At 35.1% G+C, this 14,517-nt stretch overlaps 1 protein-coding gene across 5 annotated transcripts in view; it reads right to left on the bottom strand.

The window, feature by feature from the left end:
* The window catches only part of BTBD10 (BTB domain containing 10), a 71,854-nt gene that overhangs the window by 21,517 nt on the left and 35,820 nt on the right, over nucleotides 1-14,517 (bottom strand). For all 5 annotated transcript variants that reach the window (XM_030831466.2, XM_030831457.2, XM_030831461.2 and 2 more), the window contains 2 exons: nucleotides 2,416-2,612; nucleotides 96-381 (listed from right to left, as the gene is read on the bottom strand). In XM_030831466.2, the coding sequence (XP_030687326.1) occupies nucleotides 96-381; nucleotides 2,416-2,569 (440 nt within the window). In that variant the 5' untranslated portion in view covers nucleotides 2,570-2,612. The remainder of the gene's footprint in view (nucleotides 1-95; nucleotides 382-2,415; nucleotides 2,613-14,517) is intronic.

The following is a 14,517-nucleotide window of genomic DNA, read 5'->3' as shown; positions in this document are numbered from 1 at the left end:
CCACCAGAGAATTACTGTAAAACTTTAAATGAAAAAAACCCAAAGCAATGTTAAAGTGATTTATAATTAATAATACAAAGAACAGCAATACAAACCTGCCCAACATTGTATTTGGCTGTGCAGTAAAAATGGATGGGTCTACAACAAATCTAGTGTTATCCACTATTAGTGTCACTCGTTCTGACGTTCTTACATTCCGAGCTCCTTCTTTTGCATTTTCATACACAAACACCATTTCCCCAGATGTCTTACAGCTACCATCTGAACTTGACTGACTACTGTTTCTGCTGCTGTTCCCAGCACTGCTACTGGAACCACTTGGAGATGCTTTTTGAGGACGAGGACTGCTTGGACGAGAGGAGCTGTGATCTTTCTCACGTTCTGAAATATAGATGTTAAACAAAGTTATGCAAATTTTCTTTTTAAAAATTTGAGATTTATATATATCTTTTAAAAACTGTGATTTAGAAAAGCTGTTTTATATCCCTGCATTTCTGCTTTTTTGATTTCAAATAAATTTTCCCAGATCATATATGTTCATTTATTTTCTAGGAATGAAAGCTAAAACATCAAATTGTTTTCTAAAAAAATTAATTTTGTAGACTTTTTTAAAAAGATGTATAGCTGACTAATGTTGACCCAGACTAAGATCAAAAGTAAGGTAAATTTTATATTATTGCTCTACTTAAAAATATATAGAAACCCAAGGAGAGGAATATTCTCAGAAGTCACATAAATAAGCATTAAAAGTTAGTAAAAGATTAATAACAATTTTAACTCTCCTAAACACTGAAAGTATTAACACTATTCTGGAAACACAAAGTACAAACTTTGGACTCTTACTATGTTAATAAGGAAATCCCCAAACCAGCTATTTGTCTCACAAAAGGAAGGTCCCAAAGGAAGAAAAAAATTTCACTGCAGACATTAAGTATATTTATGTTTTCAAATGACTCTTAATGTCTTAGCAAATTAAGTGGTTTTAATAGCTTATGATATACTGCTTTGTTCTCATTCTCATTTTTGAATAAAGCACTACTAAAATTTTATAGGATCATATTATTAGGTATAATTTTAATAGGAAACATTGTTGAAAGTCAGAAAATTTTCTTTAGCGGTTCCAATAGTCTACAAAGGGGACATTAAAACTAAGATTTTGTGATAAGTTTCCTTTAGAGGCTAGATTACTAAACTTTAAAGGTGACCTAAAAATATACCTCCATCTCATCAGTTTCATCAGCTTTTGCCAAATTCCTCCATGACTCAAGCTACTCAGAACACTCTGTACAGCTTTACTGGTTATATAATTAGGTTTGCTGTATCTCCAGAGATACCCTGACACCTCCCTTTTATTGCCTATTTCCACAAGGCTGGTAGCATCCCAAAAGTAAAATTTGCTAAAGTAATAAAATAATTTATCTCCTATTCTCCTTCCAGATACTAAACTTTGCATATAACAAACTGTCAACTCTTATTTATACTTCTGTTGGTTTTTAGCTTATCAGTATTAGTCTGACTTTTAAGACCTACTTAGATACTGAAAACATCTCCACATAATCAGACCCTAATATAAATGATTTTGGTTTATACAAGGTTTTCAGAAACTACCTCAAATAGTAAGTCAAATTATTTAATTTGCCACTTCTGAGTGGAAAATAAAAATCAGCAAGCTCACATTGTTTATGTACCTCCACTTCAGACTACTGTTTTACAGTCACACAATGTATTTACCTGGGGTAATAGCATTCATTTACAGTAATAAGTAGGAAGGAAGAAAAAGACCTGAGCTAGTTGTCAAGAAAAGAGAAAAAAAAAAACCACTTCACACCTTCCTTTTCCTCTTCTATTTTTTTTATTAAATCTAAAATATTGTCAAAAATCAAGATAAATTATCTTACGATGCTTACTCTTTCACTTCCTTTTTTAATATGATTAACAAGGATTCTTATCAATAATTCACTACAAACTATTTTAAAATAAACCACTGCTCAATATCTCACAAGATAAAAATCACGTAAAAAAAATTTTAAATCTACATATTACAGTTTTAAAGGCTGTTCAAATTATTTCTTTTATAAGACTGTCCCAGACTATTAAAAGAAATTCACTTTTAAGTTTCATTTAATAAGCTGTTTTTTCACAGCAAGAACCAAGCTAAGCTAAAACAGAAGCAATGAACAGAAGAAAGAAGTTAACTTTAATCTGAAGTATTAGGCACAAATCATTGTTATTACTGCATTAAAAAGGTAAATGCATTGGGAATTCCCTGGTAGTGCAGTGATTAGGACTTGACACTTTCAATGCCAGGATCAATCGGGAAACTAAGATGCCGCAAGCCTCGAGGCGTGGCCAAAAAAAAAAAAGGTAAATGCATGCTTTTAAAAACCACTGGGAAGCTTAGTTGATTTTACATACCAACATGGTGCTGTCGTGTTGGAGAAGTAACATTTCTAATACAAGGAGTGAGCTGAGATTCTGTTCTTTCGTGAGATGAATCTCGAGATCGGTCACTTGACCTTCGTCTATCTCTTGATCTCTCATGTCCCCCACTAGCACCATGTAGACTCATTTTGGTGTGCTCAACAACTCCTTTAGCAACACGTGAGGGAGCACTGATAAATTAGAAAAGAAAATTAACCATAAAAGTAGAACATGAAATCACAAATGCTTTCCCAAAAAACCCCAATTAACATAAAGCTACTAATATTTTGAAATGCAAGAATCAAATGTTACTTTACAATTCTGAAACCTAATTTACTTTAAACTTGCAGGTTTTAAAAATTCTGGAACACTATGTCTTTAAAGATCACATACTCCAATTCAGTCTTCTTTTAAGGATGAGAAAGCCAAAGCCCAGAATGGTTAACTGACTTTTTAGTTAGTAATAGAGGAGGTAGTGGTAGTAGTAATAGCAGCAGCAGCAGCAGCAGCGGCAGCGGCGGCGGCGGCGGCGGCGGCGGCGGCGGTGGCGGCAGAGACCACCCAGACCTCTTAAATATTACTCAAGTGTTCTTTTGATTTCCTTGATTGTCAGGGGGAAAGGGAGGGAAAGAGCACCAGCTTCTGGAACTATGAGGTATGGGCAAAGTAACTGGTATCCCTGACAAAATAAGTCTACATGCTATTTTGATTTTGACTGAACCCTCTTCAAAAATTTTAAAAAGCATTTTTCTAAAAAGCTAACGGCACTGACTATGTAAAGTTACAGAATTTAATATTTTGAAAACATCCTACATAAATTTGCCCATGAGAACTGAATAACTGGGAATGATGATTAAAATATTCTAGTTGACAGCATTCATTCACACAATTACTTATTAAGTTATATATGCTATGTGCACAATGCTGTGCTACCTGCCAAGAAAGAAGCAGCTCCCTCAGGGAGCTTATGATTTAAGTGTAGCAGTTATATACATGGACATGCAGAAATGTAAACAATTCAAGAGCTATCCCAAATTTCAAATATAAAATGACTAAATGTATCTCAAATATATAACTAATAAATGAGTGACAGATAATAAATGCTTTAAGTTCTCACATGAAGAAGACATCACTGTAAATCACTGGTGAATCAGGCACTAACAAATAAGATTTTAATAATCAGAATACACTGCAAGTAGGAAAACTGATAGGAACAAAAATGAGAGAGCCTGACCTAAGGCAGGTGGAAATTTACCACCTTAGCAAACAAAACACATGCTTCATAGTTTAAAAATATTAAAGTGCTTTTTAGAAACAGAAGAAACAGGAATAGAAAGAACTTCATGGCTTTAGAGTAATAAAGACTTAGAATCAATTGTCCATTAAGACTTAATTGCTCAACACGTTGAATGTTACTTAACATTTTGGAACCTTCATTTCCTCATCTGTAAGCTGTAGATTCTTTTTACTTTCTAAGTTCAATATGAGGATTAAATGAAGTATAATAAGTAAGCTGACCAGCAATGTGCCTGGTACAATAGAATCACCCATTAAATGTTAGTTTATTTAGTTATAACAGGTGAAGATAATAAAGTTCAAAATCACAAGACTTGCTCAGAGTCACAAAGAATTTAGTGGATACCCTATTAACCTGTAACCTAATCCTTTCAATTCATTCCAGTACCCCCTCCACAATGTTACCCTGCTCTCCTTCACCAAAACCACACCAGTTAAAAATTTAATCTTGATGATTCAGTTTTAAATCCGATAATGTTCCAGGATCATCTCCTCTGCTGATTATTAGCTACAACACTTCATTTTGTTATTTTAGTGGTTTCTTTCATTATGAAAATCGCTGTCATCTCACTATAACAGACTAAAAAGACAAAAGGCTGACTTTGTCACTACCCGAAGAGTGACTTCTATGGAAATAAAGGCAACCTACCAGCTTGTATCAGTCATTTGTCTCTCACAAACCTACAGACAGCAACAAACAAACAAACAAACAAAACCCTCTACTCCCACCTTCCTTCTAGTGAAAAAGATCAGAGTAGGATCACATCCTTGGAACATAATTTTTTTCTTCAAATAGAACAAATCAAAAGATCCTACTTTCAGGTTAAAAACCTTCAGAGTAGGAACAATGGAATTTCTGGCTCGTGTCCTAAAGTAGGAAAAAGAAAGGAATCCACAATAATAGAATAAGGATTATATATTGGAAAAAATAACTCCTTAAATTATTCTAGATGCTAAGTTTTAAATGTGCTAATAATAAACACATTTTCTAAATATGAATCTAATTGATAATTTAACAGACAAGGTACAAACACAACTACAACTAAGGCAAATGCAGGATAAATGTTCGGTAAGGGCCAAGCAGACTGATTAATTAAATAAGGATTTCAACTAGACATCTCTCTAGCTGAAAGACTAAATGCTGCTAAGCATTCTGCTGAAATATTGGCTTCATTTCTAAACTGTTTAGATGTTAAATCAATGCAAAAGGTGTCATAATACACTCCTGTCCTTTCTTTTCATTCTCAAATGGAATGTACTCTGAATCAGACCTTCAAAATCAGATGTCATGGAAGACTAATTATGTCCTACTCTATTTAGTTAAATAATTTTAGAGCAGGAAAGCACTCTAAGGGCAAAAATAATATGTGCAAACAAAAATGAGGGCAAGCAAGTTCACAGGGGATAACTCTGCTTCATGTTGCATCTAAGAGAGTTTGGGATACGTGAATTGAGAACAGGTAAGGAGATGAAGAATGCACCAGCCCCAACATCTTGCTTCTAGCCAAGACAGGGAAACAAGGACTGAATTTACCTTCCTGTCTGAAACAACCCAAAAACGAAATATATGAAACAATGGCAAGACACAATACATTTGGAAAAGAAAGAGAGTGATCCCTGAAAGATAGAAAATAAATAAGGCCAGCAACTGCCCAAAATTACTACCTTAAGAAGAGTTTCCAGAATAAAACACAGGGAGGCAAAACCCAGGCAGAAGCTGATGGACTCTGAGTTAAGGATATGGAGCTGAGAGGCCGGGGACAATAGGTGGCTAGAGTTCTAAGGAAAGAGTACCAGAGAGGGGACAGCAGCACAGAGAGAAAAACCTCAGAGATCTGCAGAGCCTAGTACCAATCAACGTACACGTGAGGAAACTTGACGAGGCTGGGGAAACAACCAACTCAAAGAATTAGAGGAAACAGTGCCCAGGACTCATATAGAGCCAGGAATAGGGCCTGTTTCCCCCAGTCAGGATGGAAAACCTCATAAAAGGGCACTGAAGGGAGAATCTAAAGGGTCTTGGCTCTGAAATGGAAATAATTAGACCTAAACTGAGCACTGTTCTAGTCATATCTAACAAATGTTAACAGCAACACTTGAAAGAATCAAATTGTTTCCAAGTAAGTAAACTGAATCCTAAAACAAAGCTCAAGAAAATTTATAGGAATACAAAAATATCGAGCAACCAAAAAAGGTAAATTCACAACGTATGGCATCCAGTTAAAAATTACGAGGTATGCAAAGAGGGAGCAAAACATAACCCATGAGGAAAAAACTCAACTAAAACCAACCCAGAACTGACACATATCTTAGAATTAGAAATAAAGACATTAAAACAGCCATTATAACCATATTCCTCCAAAAAGTTATATACAGATGTAGAATACTAAAAAGATGCAAATCAGACTTCGAGAGACAAAAATGATATCTGAGATAAAAAATATACTCAATGGAATTAATGGAAAATTACACATTACAGAAGAAAAGATTCATGAATTTGAAGACACAGCAGTAGGAAATATCCAAAATGAATATAATATTCTTTATAGAAAAATAAATTGAGCATGAGTGAGCTATGGGTCAACTTTAAGTGCCCTAATATAGGTATAAATGGAGTCCATAAAGGAAGAAAGGTGAGGAAGAGAAAAATATCTGAAGAAATGTCTTGAAATGTAATTAAAACTACAAACCCATAGGTGCAACACGCACAACAAATCCCAAACACATTTTAATAAAAAATAAAATCCCAAACCAAAATGATAACCCCTGCCAACCTACACTTGTTACATCCAGTGAAAACATCTTTCAAAAATAAAAGGGAGGGACTTCCCTGGGGGCGTAGTGGTTAAGAATCTGCCTGCCAATGCAGCAGACACAGGTTCAAGCCCTGGTCCGGGAAGATCCCACATGCCGCGAAGCAACTAAGCCCATTCGCCACAACTACTGAGCCTGCGCTCTACAGCCCGCGAGCCACAACTACTGAAGCCCACGCACCACAACTACTGAAGCCCGCCCACCTAGAACCCATGCTCCACAACAAGAGAAGCCACCACAATGAGAAGCCCGTGCACCGCAACGAAGAGTAGCCCCCGCTCGCCGCAATGAGAGAAAGCCTGCGCACAGCAACCAAGACCCAACGCAGCCAAAAATAAATAAATAAAATAAATAAATTTATTAAAAGTAAATAAATAAAAGGGAAATGCATTCTTAGACACACACAAAAAAGATGAATGAATTCATCATGAGCAAACTTGCACTGTAAAAAAATTTAAAAGACACCCTTTAGGGGGAAGAAAACAGTAACACCAGTTGAAAATACAAATCTACACAAAGGAATTAAGAATACTGGAAATAGCACAAAGTTTGGAAAGAGAGAAGTGGAAGTACATTATTATAAGGCTCTTATATGACACATGAAATGATTTAATATCACTTGAAGGTAAACTGTGATAAACTAAAGATGTATATTATAAGCTCTAAAGCAACCACTAAAGTACAGAAACAAAGAATTATAGTTAATAAGCCAACATAGAGGATAAAATGAAATCATAAAAAAGATACAATTAATCCAAAAGAGGGCCAAAAGAAAGGGGAAGAGGATAGGGAAACAAGAACAAATGGGACAAACAGAAAATAAATAGCAAGATGATAGACCTAACCTTAACCATATCTATAATCACATTAAATATACATGGTCTAAGGCATAAAAGGTAGAGATTATCCCACTGGATATAAAAACCAGACCCAACTATATGCTGCCTACAAGAATCAAACTTTAAATATAAAGGTACAGGGCTTCCCTGGTGGCGCAGTGGTTGAGAGTCCACCTGCCGATGCAGGGGACATGGGTTCGTGCCCTGGTCCAGAAAGATCCCACATGCCGCAGATACAAACAAATATAAATACAGAACAAGCAGACAGAAAATCAGTAAAGATGAATAACATTTGAACAACACTATCAACTAGCTTAACCTAACTGACATTTACGGAACATTTCACCCAACAAGAGCAGAAAATCCATTCTTTTGGTATGCACACAGAACATTTATCAAGACAGACCATATTCTGTGCAATAAAACAAGTCTCAATACATTTAAAAGAATTCAATCATACAAAGTATGTTCTCTGGTTACAATGAAATTAAATTAAAATTCAATAACAGAAAGATACCTGGAAAATTCCCAAATATTGGAAATTAGATAAAATCTTTTAAAATAACCCAGAAAGCAAAAAAGAAATCAGAAAGGAAAAGAGAAAATTCTGAAGTGAAACAAGTCCAGTGTATCAAAATTTGTGGAATGGCATGATATTACAGCAGTAGTTAAGAATTATAGCTTTAAATGCCTATGATAGAAAAGAAGGTCAAAGAAAAAAATCACCTCAGTTTCTGCCTTAAGAAACTAGACAAAGAGCAAATTAAACCTAAAGAAACTATAAAATATTAATAAAGATCAGAGTGGAAGTCAAAATAATAGAAAACAGAAAAAGAATAGGGAAAAATCAATGAAAACAAAAGCTAGTTCTTTGAAAACATCATTAAAATTGATAAAATCTCCAGGCAAACTGGGGAAAAAATTGAGGAGATACAAATTACCAATATCAGACATGAGAGTAGACCTCACTACAAAGTCTGCATGTATTAAAAGAGAGATAAAATATTATAAACAACTTTATGCAAATAAATTCATCAATTCAGAAGAACTGGACAAATTCCAAACTACCAAAGCTCACTCCAGAAGAAACAAATACAGTGAACAGCTGAATGTCTATGAAAGAATTTGAATTTATAGTTAAGAACTTACCCTCTAACTCCAGGCCAAGATGGCTTCACTGATAATTCTACCAAGCATTTAAGATAGAAATAACACCAATGCTACACAAACTCTTCTAGAAAATTGAAGAAAAGATAATATTTCCTAACATTCTATGAGGCCAGCATTACCCAGATACCAAAACCAGAGAAAGACATTACCAGAACCTACATCCCTCAGAACATAGATGCAAATATTTTAAACAAAATTTTAGTAGTTTCCATACAGCAATATATAAAAATGTCAATACACCAAGGTCTAAAGGATTTTGTACCAAAAATGCAAGACTGGTTGAATATTCCAAAATCGATACACAACACTATGAGATTAGAAATCAATTACAGGGAAAAAGAAACGTGAAAAACACAAACACATGGAGGCTGAACAGTGCATTACTAAATAACCAAGAAATCACTGAAATCAAAGAGGAAATCAAAAACGACCTAGAGACAAATGACAATGAAAACATGACGACCCAAAACCTATGGGATGCAGCAAAACCAGTTCTAAGAGAGAAGTTTATAGCAATACAAGCCTACCTCAAGAAACAAGAAAAATCTAAAATAAACAATCTAACCTTATACCTAAAGGAACTAGAGAAAGAGAAACGAATAAAACCCAAAGATAGCAGAAGGAAAGAATTCATAAAGATCAGAGAAGAAATAAAAACAAAGAAAACAATAGCAAAGATCAATAAAATTAAAAGTTGGCTCTTTGAGAAGATAAACAAAATTGATAAACCATTAGCCAGACTCATCAAGAAAAAGAGGGAGGACTCAAATCAATAAAATTGGAAATGAAAAAGGAGAAGTTACAACAGATACCACAGAAATACAAAGCATCCTAAGAGACTACTACAAGCAACTCTATGCCAATAAAATGGACAACCTGGAAGAAATAGACAAATTCTTAGAAAGGTATAACCTTCCAAGACAAAACCAGGAAGAAACGGAAAATATGAACAGACCAATCACAAGTAATGAAACTGTGATTAAAAATCTTCCAACAAACAAAAGTCCAGGACCAGATGGCTTCACAGGTGAATTCTACCAAACATTTAGAGAAGAGCTACCACCCATCCTTCTCAAACTCTTCCAAAAAATTGCAGAGGAAGGAATACTCCCAAACTCATTCTATGAAGCCACCATCACCCTGACACCAAAACCAGACAAAGATACTACAAAAAAAGAAAATTACAGACCAATATCACTGATGAATATAGATGCAAAAATCCTCAACAAAATACTAGCAAACAGAATGCAACAACACATTAAAAGGATCATACACCATGATCAGGTGGGATTTATCCCAGGGATGCAAGGATTCTTCAATATACGCAAATCAATCAATGTGATACACCATATTAACAAATTGAAAAATAAAAACAATATGATCATCTCAATAGATGCAGAAAAAGTTTCTGACAAAATTCAACACCCATTTATGATAAAAACTCTAGAAAGTGGGCATCGAGGGAACCTACCTCAACATAATAAAGGCCACATATGACAAACCCACAGCAAACATCATTCTAAAGGGTGAAAAACTGAAAGCATTTCCTCTAAGATCAGGAACAAGACAAGGATGACCATTCTCACCACTATTATTCAATACAGCTTTGGAAGTCCTAGCCACGGCAATCAGAGAAGAAAAAGAAATAAAAGGAATACAAATTGGAAAAGAAGAAGTAAAACTGTCACTGTTTGCAGATGACATGATACTATACACAGAGAATCCTAAAGATTCCACCAGAAAACTAATGGAGCTAATCTATGAATTTGGTAAAGTTGCAGGATATAAAGTTAATGCACAGAAATCTCTTGCATTCCTATACACTAATGATGAAAAATCTGAAAGAGAATTTAAGGAAACACTCCCATTTACCACTGCAACAAAAAGAATAAAATACCTAGGAATAAACCTACCTAGGGAGACAGAAGACCTGTATGCAGAAAACTAAAAGACCCTGATGAAAGAAATTAAAGATGATACCAACAGATGGAGAGATATACCATGTTCTTGCATTGGAAGAATCAATACTGTGAAAATGACTATACTACCCAAAGCAATCTACAGATTCAATGCAATCCCTAGCAAATTACCAATGGCATTTTTTACAGAACTAGAACAAAAAATCTTAAAATTAGTATGGAGACACAAAAGACCCCGAATAGCCAAAGCAGTCTTTAGGGGAAAAAATGGAGCTTGAAGAATCAGGCTCCCTGACTTCAGACTATACCACAAAGCTACAGTAATCAAGACAGTATGGTACTGGCACAAAAACAAAAATAGATCAGTGGAACAGTACAGAAAGCCCAGAGATAAACCCACGCACCTACGGTCAACTAATCTATGACAAAGGAGGCAAGGATACACAATGGAGAAAAGACAGTCTCTTCATTAAGTGGTGCTGGGAAAACTAGACAGCTACATGTAAAAGAATGAAATTAGAACACTCCCTAACACCATACACAAAAATAAACTCAAAATGGATTAGAGACCTAAACGTAAGACCGGACACTATAAAACTCTTAGAGGAAAACATAGGAAGAACACTCTTTGACATAAATCACAGCAAGATCTTTTTTGATCCACCTCCTAGAGTAATGGAAATAAAAACAAAAATAAACAAATGGGACCTAATGAAACTTCAAAGCTTCTGCACAGCAAAGGAAACTACAAACAAGATGAAAAGACAACCCTCAGAATGGGAGAAATATTCGCAAACGAATCAACAGACAAAGGATTAATCTCCAAAATATATAAACAGCTCATGCAGCTCAATATCAAAAAAACAACCCAATCAAAAAATGGGCAGAAGACCTAAATAGACATTTCTCCAAAGAAGACATACAGATGGCCAAGAAGCACATGAAAAGCTGCTCAACATCACAATTATTAGAGAAATGCAAATCAAAACTACAATGAGGTATCACCTCACACCAGTTAGAATGGGCATCATCAGAAAATCTACAAATAACAAATGCTGGAGAGGATGTGCAGAAAAGGGAACCCTCCTGCACTGTTGGTGGGAATGTAAACTGATACAGCCACTATGGAAAACAGTATGGAGGTTCCTTAAAAAACTAAAAATAGAATTACCATATGACCCAGCAATCCCACCACTGGGCATATACCCAGACAAAACCGTAATTCAAAAAGACACATGCACCCCAACGTTCACTGCACCACTATTTACAATAGCCAGGTCATGGAAGCAACCTAAATGCCCATCGACAGATGAGTGGATAAAGAAGATGTGGTACATATATTCAATGGAGTATTACTCAGCCATAAACAGGAATGAAACTGGGTCATTTGTAGAGACGTGGATGGATCTAGAGACTGTTATACAGAGTGAAGCAAGTCAGAAAGAGAAAAACAAATATCATATATTAACGCATATATGTGGAATCTAGAAAAATGGTACGGACAAACCAGTTTGCAGGGCAGAAATAGAGACACAGATGTAGAGAACAAACGTACGGACACCAAGGGGGGAAAGTGGCACGGGGTGGTGGTGGTGGTGGTGGTGTGATGAATTGGGAGATTGGCATTGACATATATACACTAATATGTATAAAATGGATAACTAATAAGAGCCTGCTGTATAAAAAAAAAATAATTCTACAAAAAGAAGAATCATGCTTTGAAGCATAAAGTATTGATAAATCAATAGGCAAAAAGTCTCTCCAAAAGTTTAAAAATCTTACTAAAATAGTGACTCTCAGAAGCAAGTATCTATTTATATCAAACTTTAGAATATTAATTCTGCATGAATTTCCACATGTGACTTTGCCACCTAATTTGTTTAAATATTCTAAATACATGAACAGCTTCCAAAGGTAGACAGGTTCCTAAGAATTAAAGAGAAATTTTAGGGTGTCTATCATTTTGTTCAGTGAAACTACGGACTCCTATGGGGGTTGAGAGTAATAAAACTAAAGTAATATATATAGAATTTTTTAAATCCAACAATTATTGCAAAGTTTATAACAAAAACCATGCCTCTCTCTGAATGGATAAACTGTTGTACATACATACAATGGAATAGTATTCAGAAATTAAATAAGAACAAACTACTGACATGTTCAACAATGCGATAGATCTCAAAGGCATTATGCTGAATGAAAAACCCAAACCCCAAAGTTTACATCCTATCTGACTTCATCTATATATCATTCTCAAAATGGCAAAATTACAGTGATGGAGAACAAATCAGGGGTTGTCAGAGGTTAGGGATGGGGAATGGGTATGACTCTAAAGGGGTAGCATGCAGGAGTTTCTCTGTGGTGATGCAAAAGTTTTATATCCTGATTGTGGTGGTAGTTACGCAAATCTATATGTGATAAACTATCACAGAATATATACCAGAAAAAGCACGTATAAAAACTGATATCTATAGTCACTTATAGTACTGTATCAATGTCATTTTCCTAGTTTGATACACTTATGTGAGATGTTATTATTGAGGGAAGCTGGGTGAAGAGTACCCAGGAACTCACTGTACAATTTTCTTTTAATTTCTTATAAATCAAAAACTATTTCACAATAAGTTTAATAAACGTAACAAAAAAGGCAATAAACAATGTAGAGACAGGAAGAAAAAGCAAAACTGTAATCAATAAACTCAGTGCTATTTAAAAATCCATAAAACAAGGACGGGAATTTTTTTTTTTAATTAGAGAATGAAAAAGAATTCTTAGAAATTCAAACACAAGAGCAGAAATTTTAAAAGGTTACTAGAAGGGTTGAAAGAAAAAACTGGGAATAAAAGAAAAAGAAATGAAAAATGAGACTGAAAGGACGAGAAAATTAGAGGAAGGAGGTCACCATTCAAATGTATACTGGTATGTTCCAGAGAGAACAGAGAAAACAGAGGGGAGTAAGTTATCAAAGAAATAATACATGAAAAATTTCCAGAAATAAATGATATTTACAAGCACTGCTGCTAACAGAAAATTGCTGTAACAAATACATAAAACTAAAATATCTACAAAGTGAGTAGTACTCACTTATATATGGCACCCTTGTGTAGTATACACAGGGTACAACCTTATATTACTTTCCTGCTTTAAGGATTTATCTTTAAACACTTCCAGCAACTAACATCATAACCTGGTACGTCTTATTAATGTTTGTTGAATTTAGCTTAAGTTTTAGGATATACATAACATCTAAGCATTTCCTGTGACAATTGTTTATTCCTTGTCAAATACTTCCGTGTGTGTCTTTGTGGCTACAGAGATATAGATATGAAGCATTACAGTTTACAAGGTGTTTTAAACACTTAATCAAGCTTTTAAAAACACATTTTTTCTTTTTTAAGGCTAGCGGCCTGGTGATGGGGGCTATTTAGTGTGTCTTTTTTTTTCTTTTCTTTTTTTAAAATTATTTATTTATTTTGTCTGCGCCAGGTCTTAGTTGTGACACATAGGCTTCTTAGTTGCTGCATGCATGCGGGATCTAGTTCCTGGACCAGGGATCGAACCCAGGCCCCCTGCCTTGCAAGCTCGGAGTCTTACCCACCAGACCACCAGGGAAGTCCCCCAAATGCATCTTTCCTTAAGGACAAGGTAAGCATCTTTGTAAATTTCAGATTAGATGCATCCATTTTTTAAATTAGTCTGTCCTTATTAAAGAAGCAATATTACTTTGCGGAAAAATAAGCCATTTCTATTACTATAGTCTATATTATGTTTTAGATTTTTTAACTAAACCTTTTAAATGATTTTATATTAATATATTTTAAGAATTAATTTACATTAATTGGGATTTTTACAATTTTTTTTTTTTTTTTTTTTTTTGCGGTACGGCGGGCCTCTCACTGTTGCAGCCTCTAGCGTTGCAGAGCACAGGCTCCGGACGCACAGGCTCAGCGGCCACGGCTCACAGGCCCAGCCGCTCTGCGGCATGTGGGATCTTCCCGGACAGGGGCACGAACCCATGTCCCCTGCATCGGCAGGCGGACTCTCAACCACTGCGCCAC

Source organism: Globicephala melas, chromosome 8, assembly GCF_963455315.2.
Source record: "Globicephala melas chromosome 8, mGloMel1.2, whole genome shotgun sequence".
NCBI lineage: Eukaryota > Metazoa > Chordata > Mammalia > Artiodactyla > Delphinidae > Globicephala > Globicephala melas.
The sequence above is the reverse complement of the archived record's forward strand: the minus strand, read 5'-3'. Positions and strand labels throughout refer to the sequence as shown.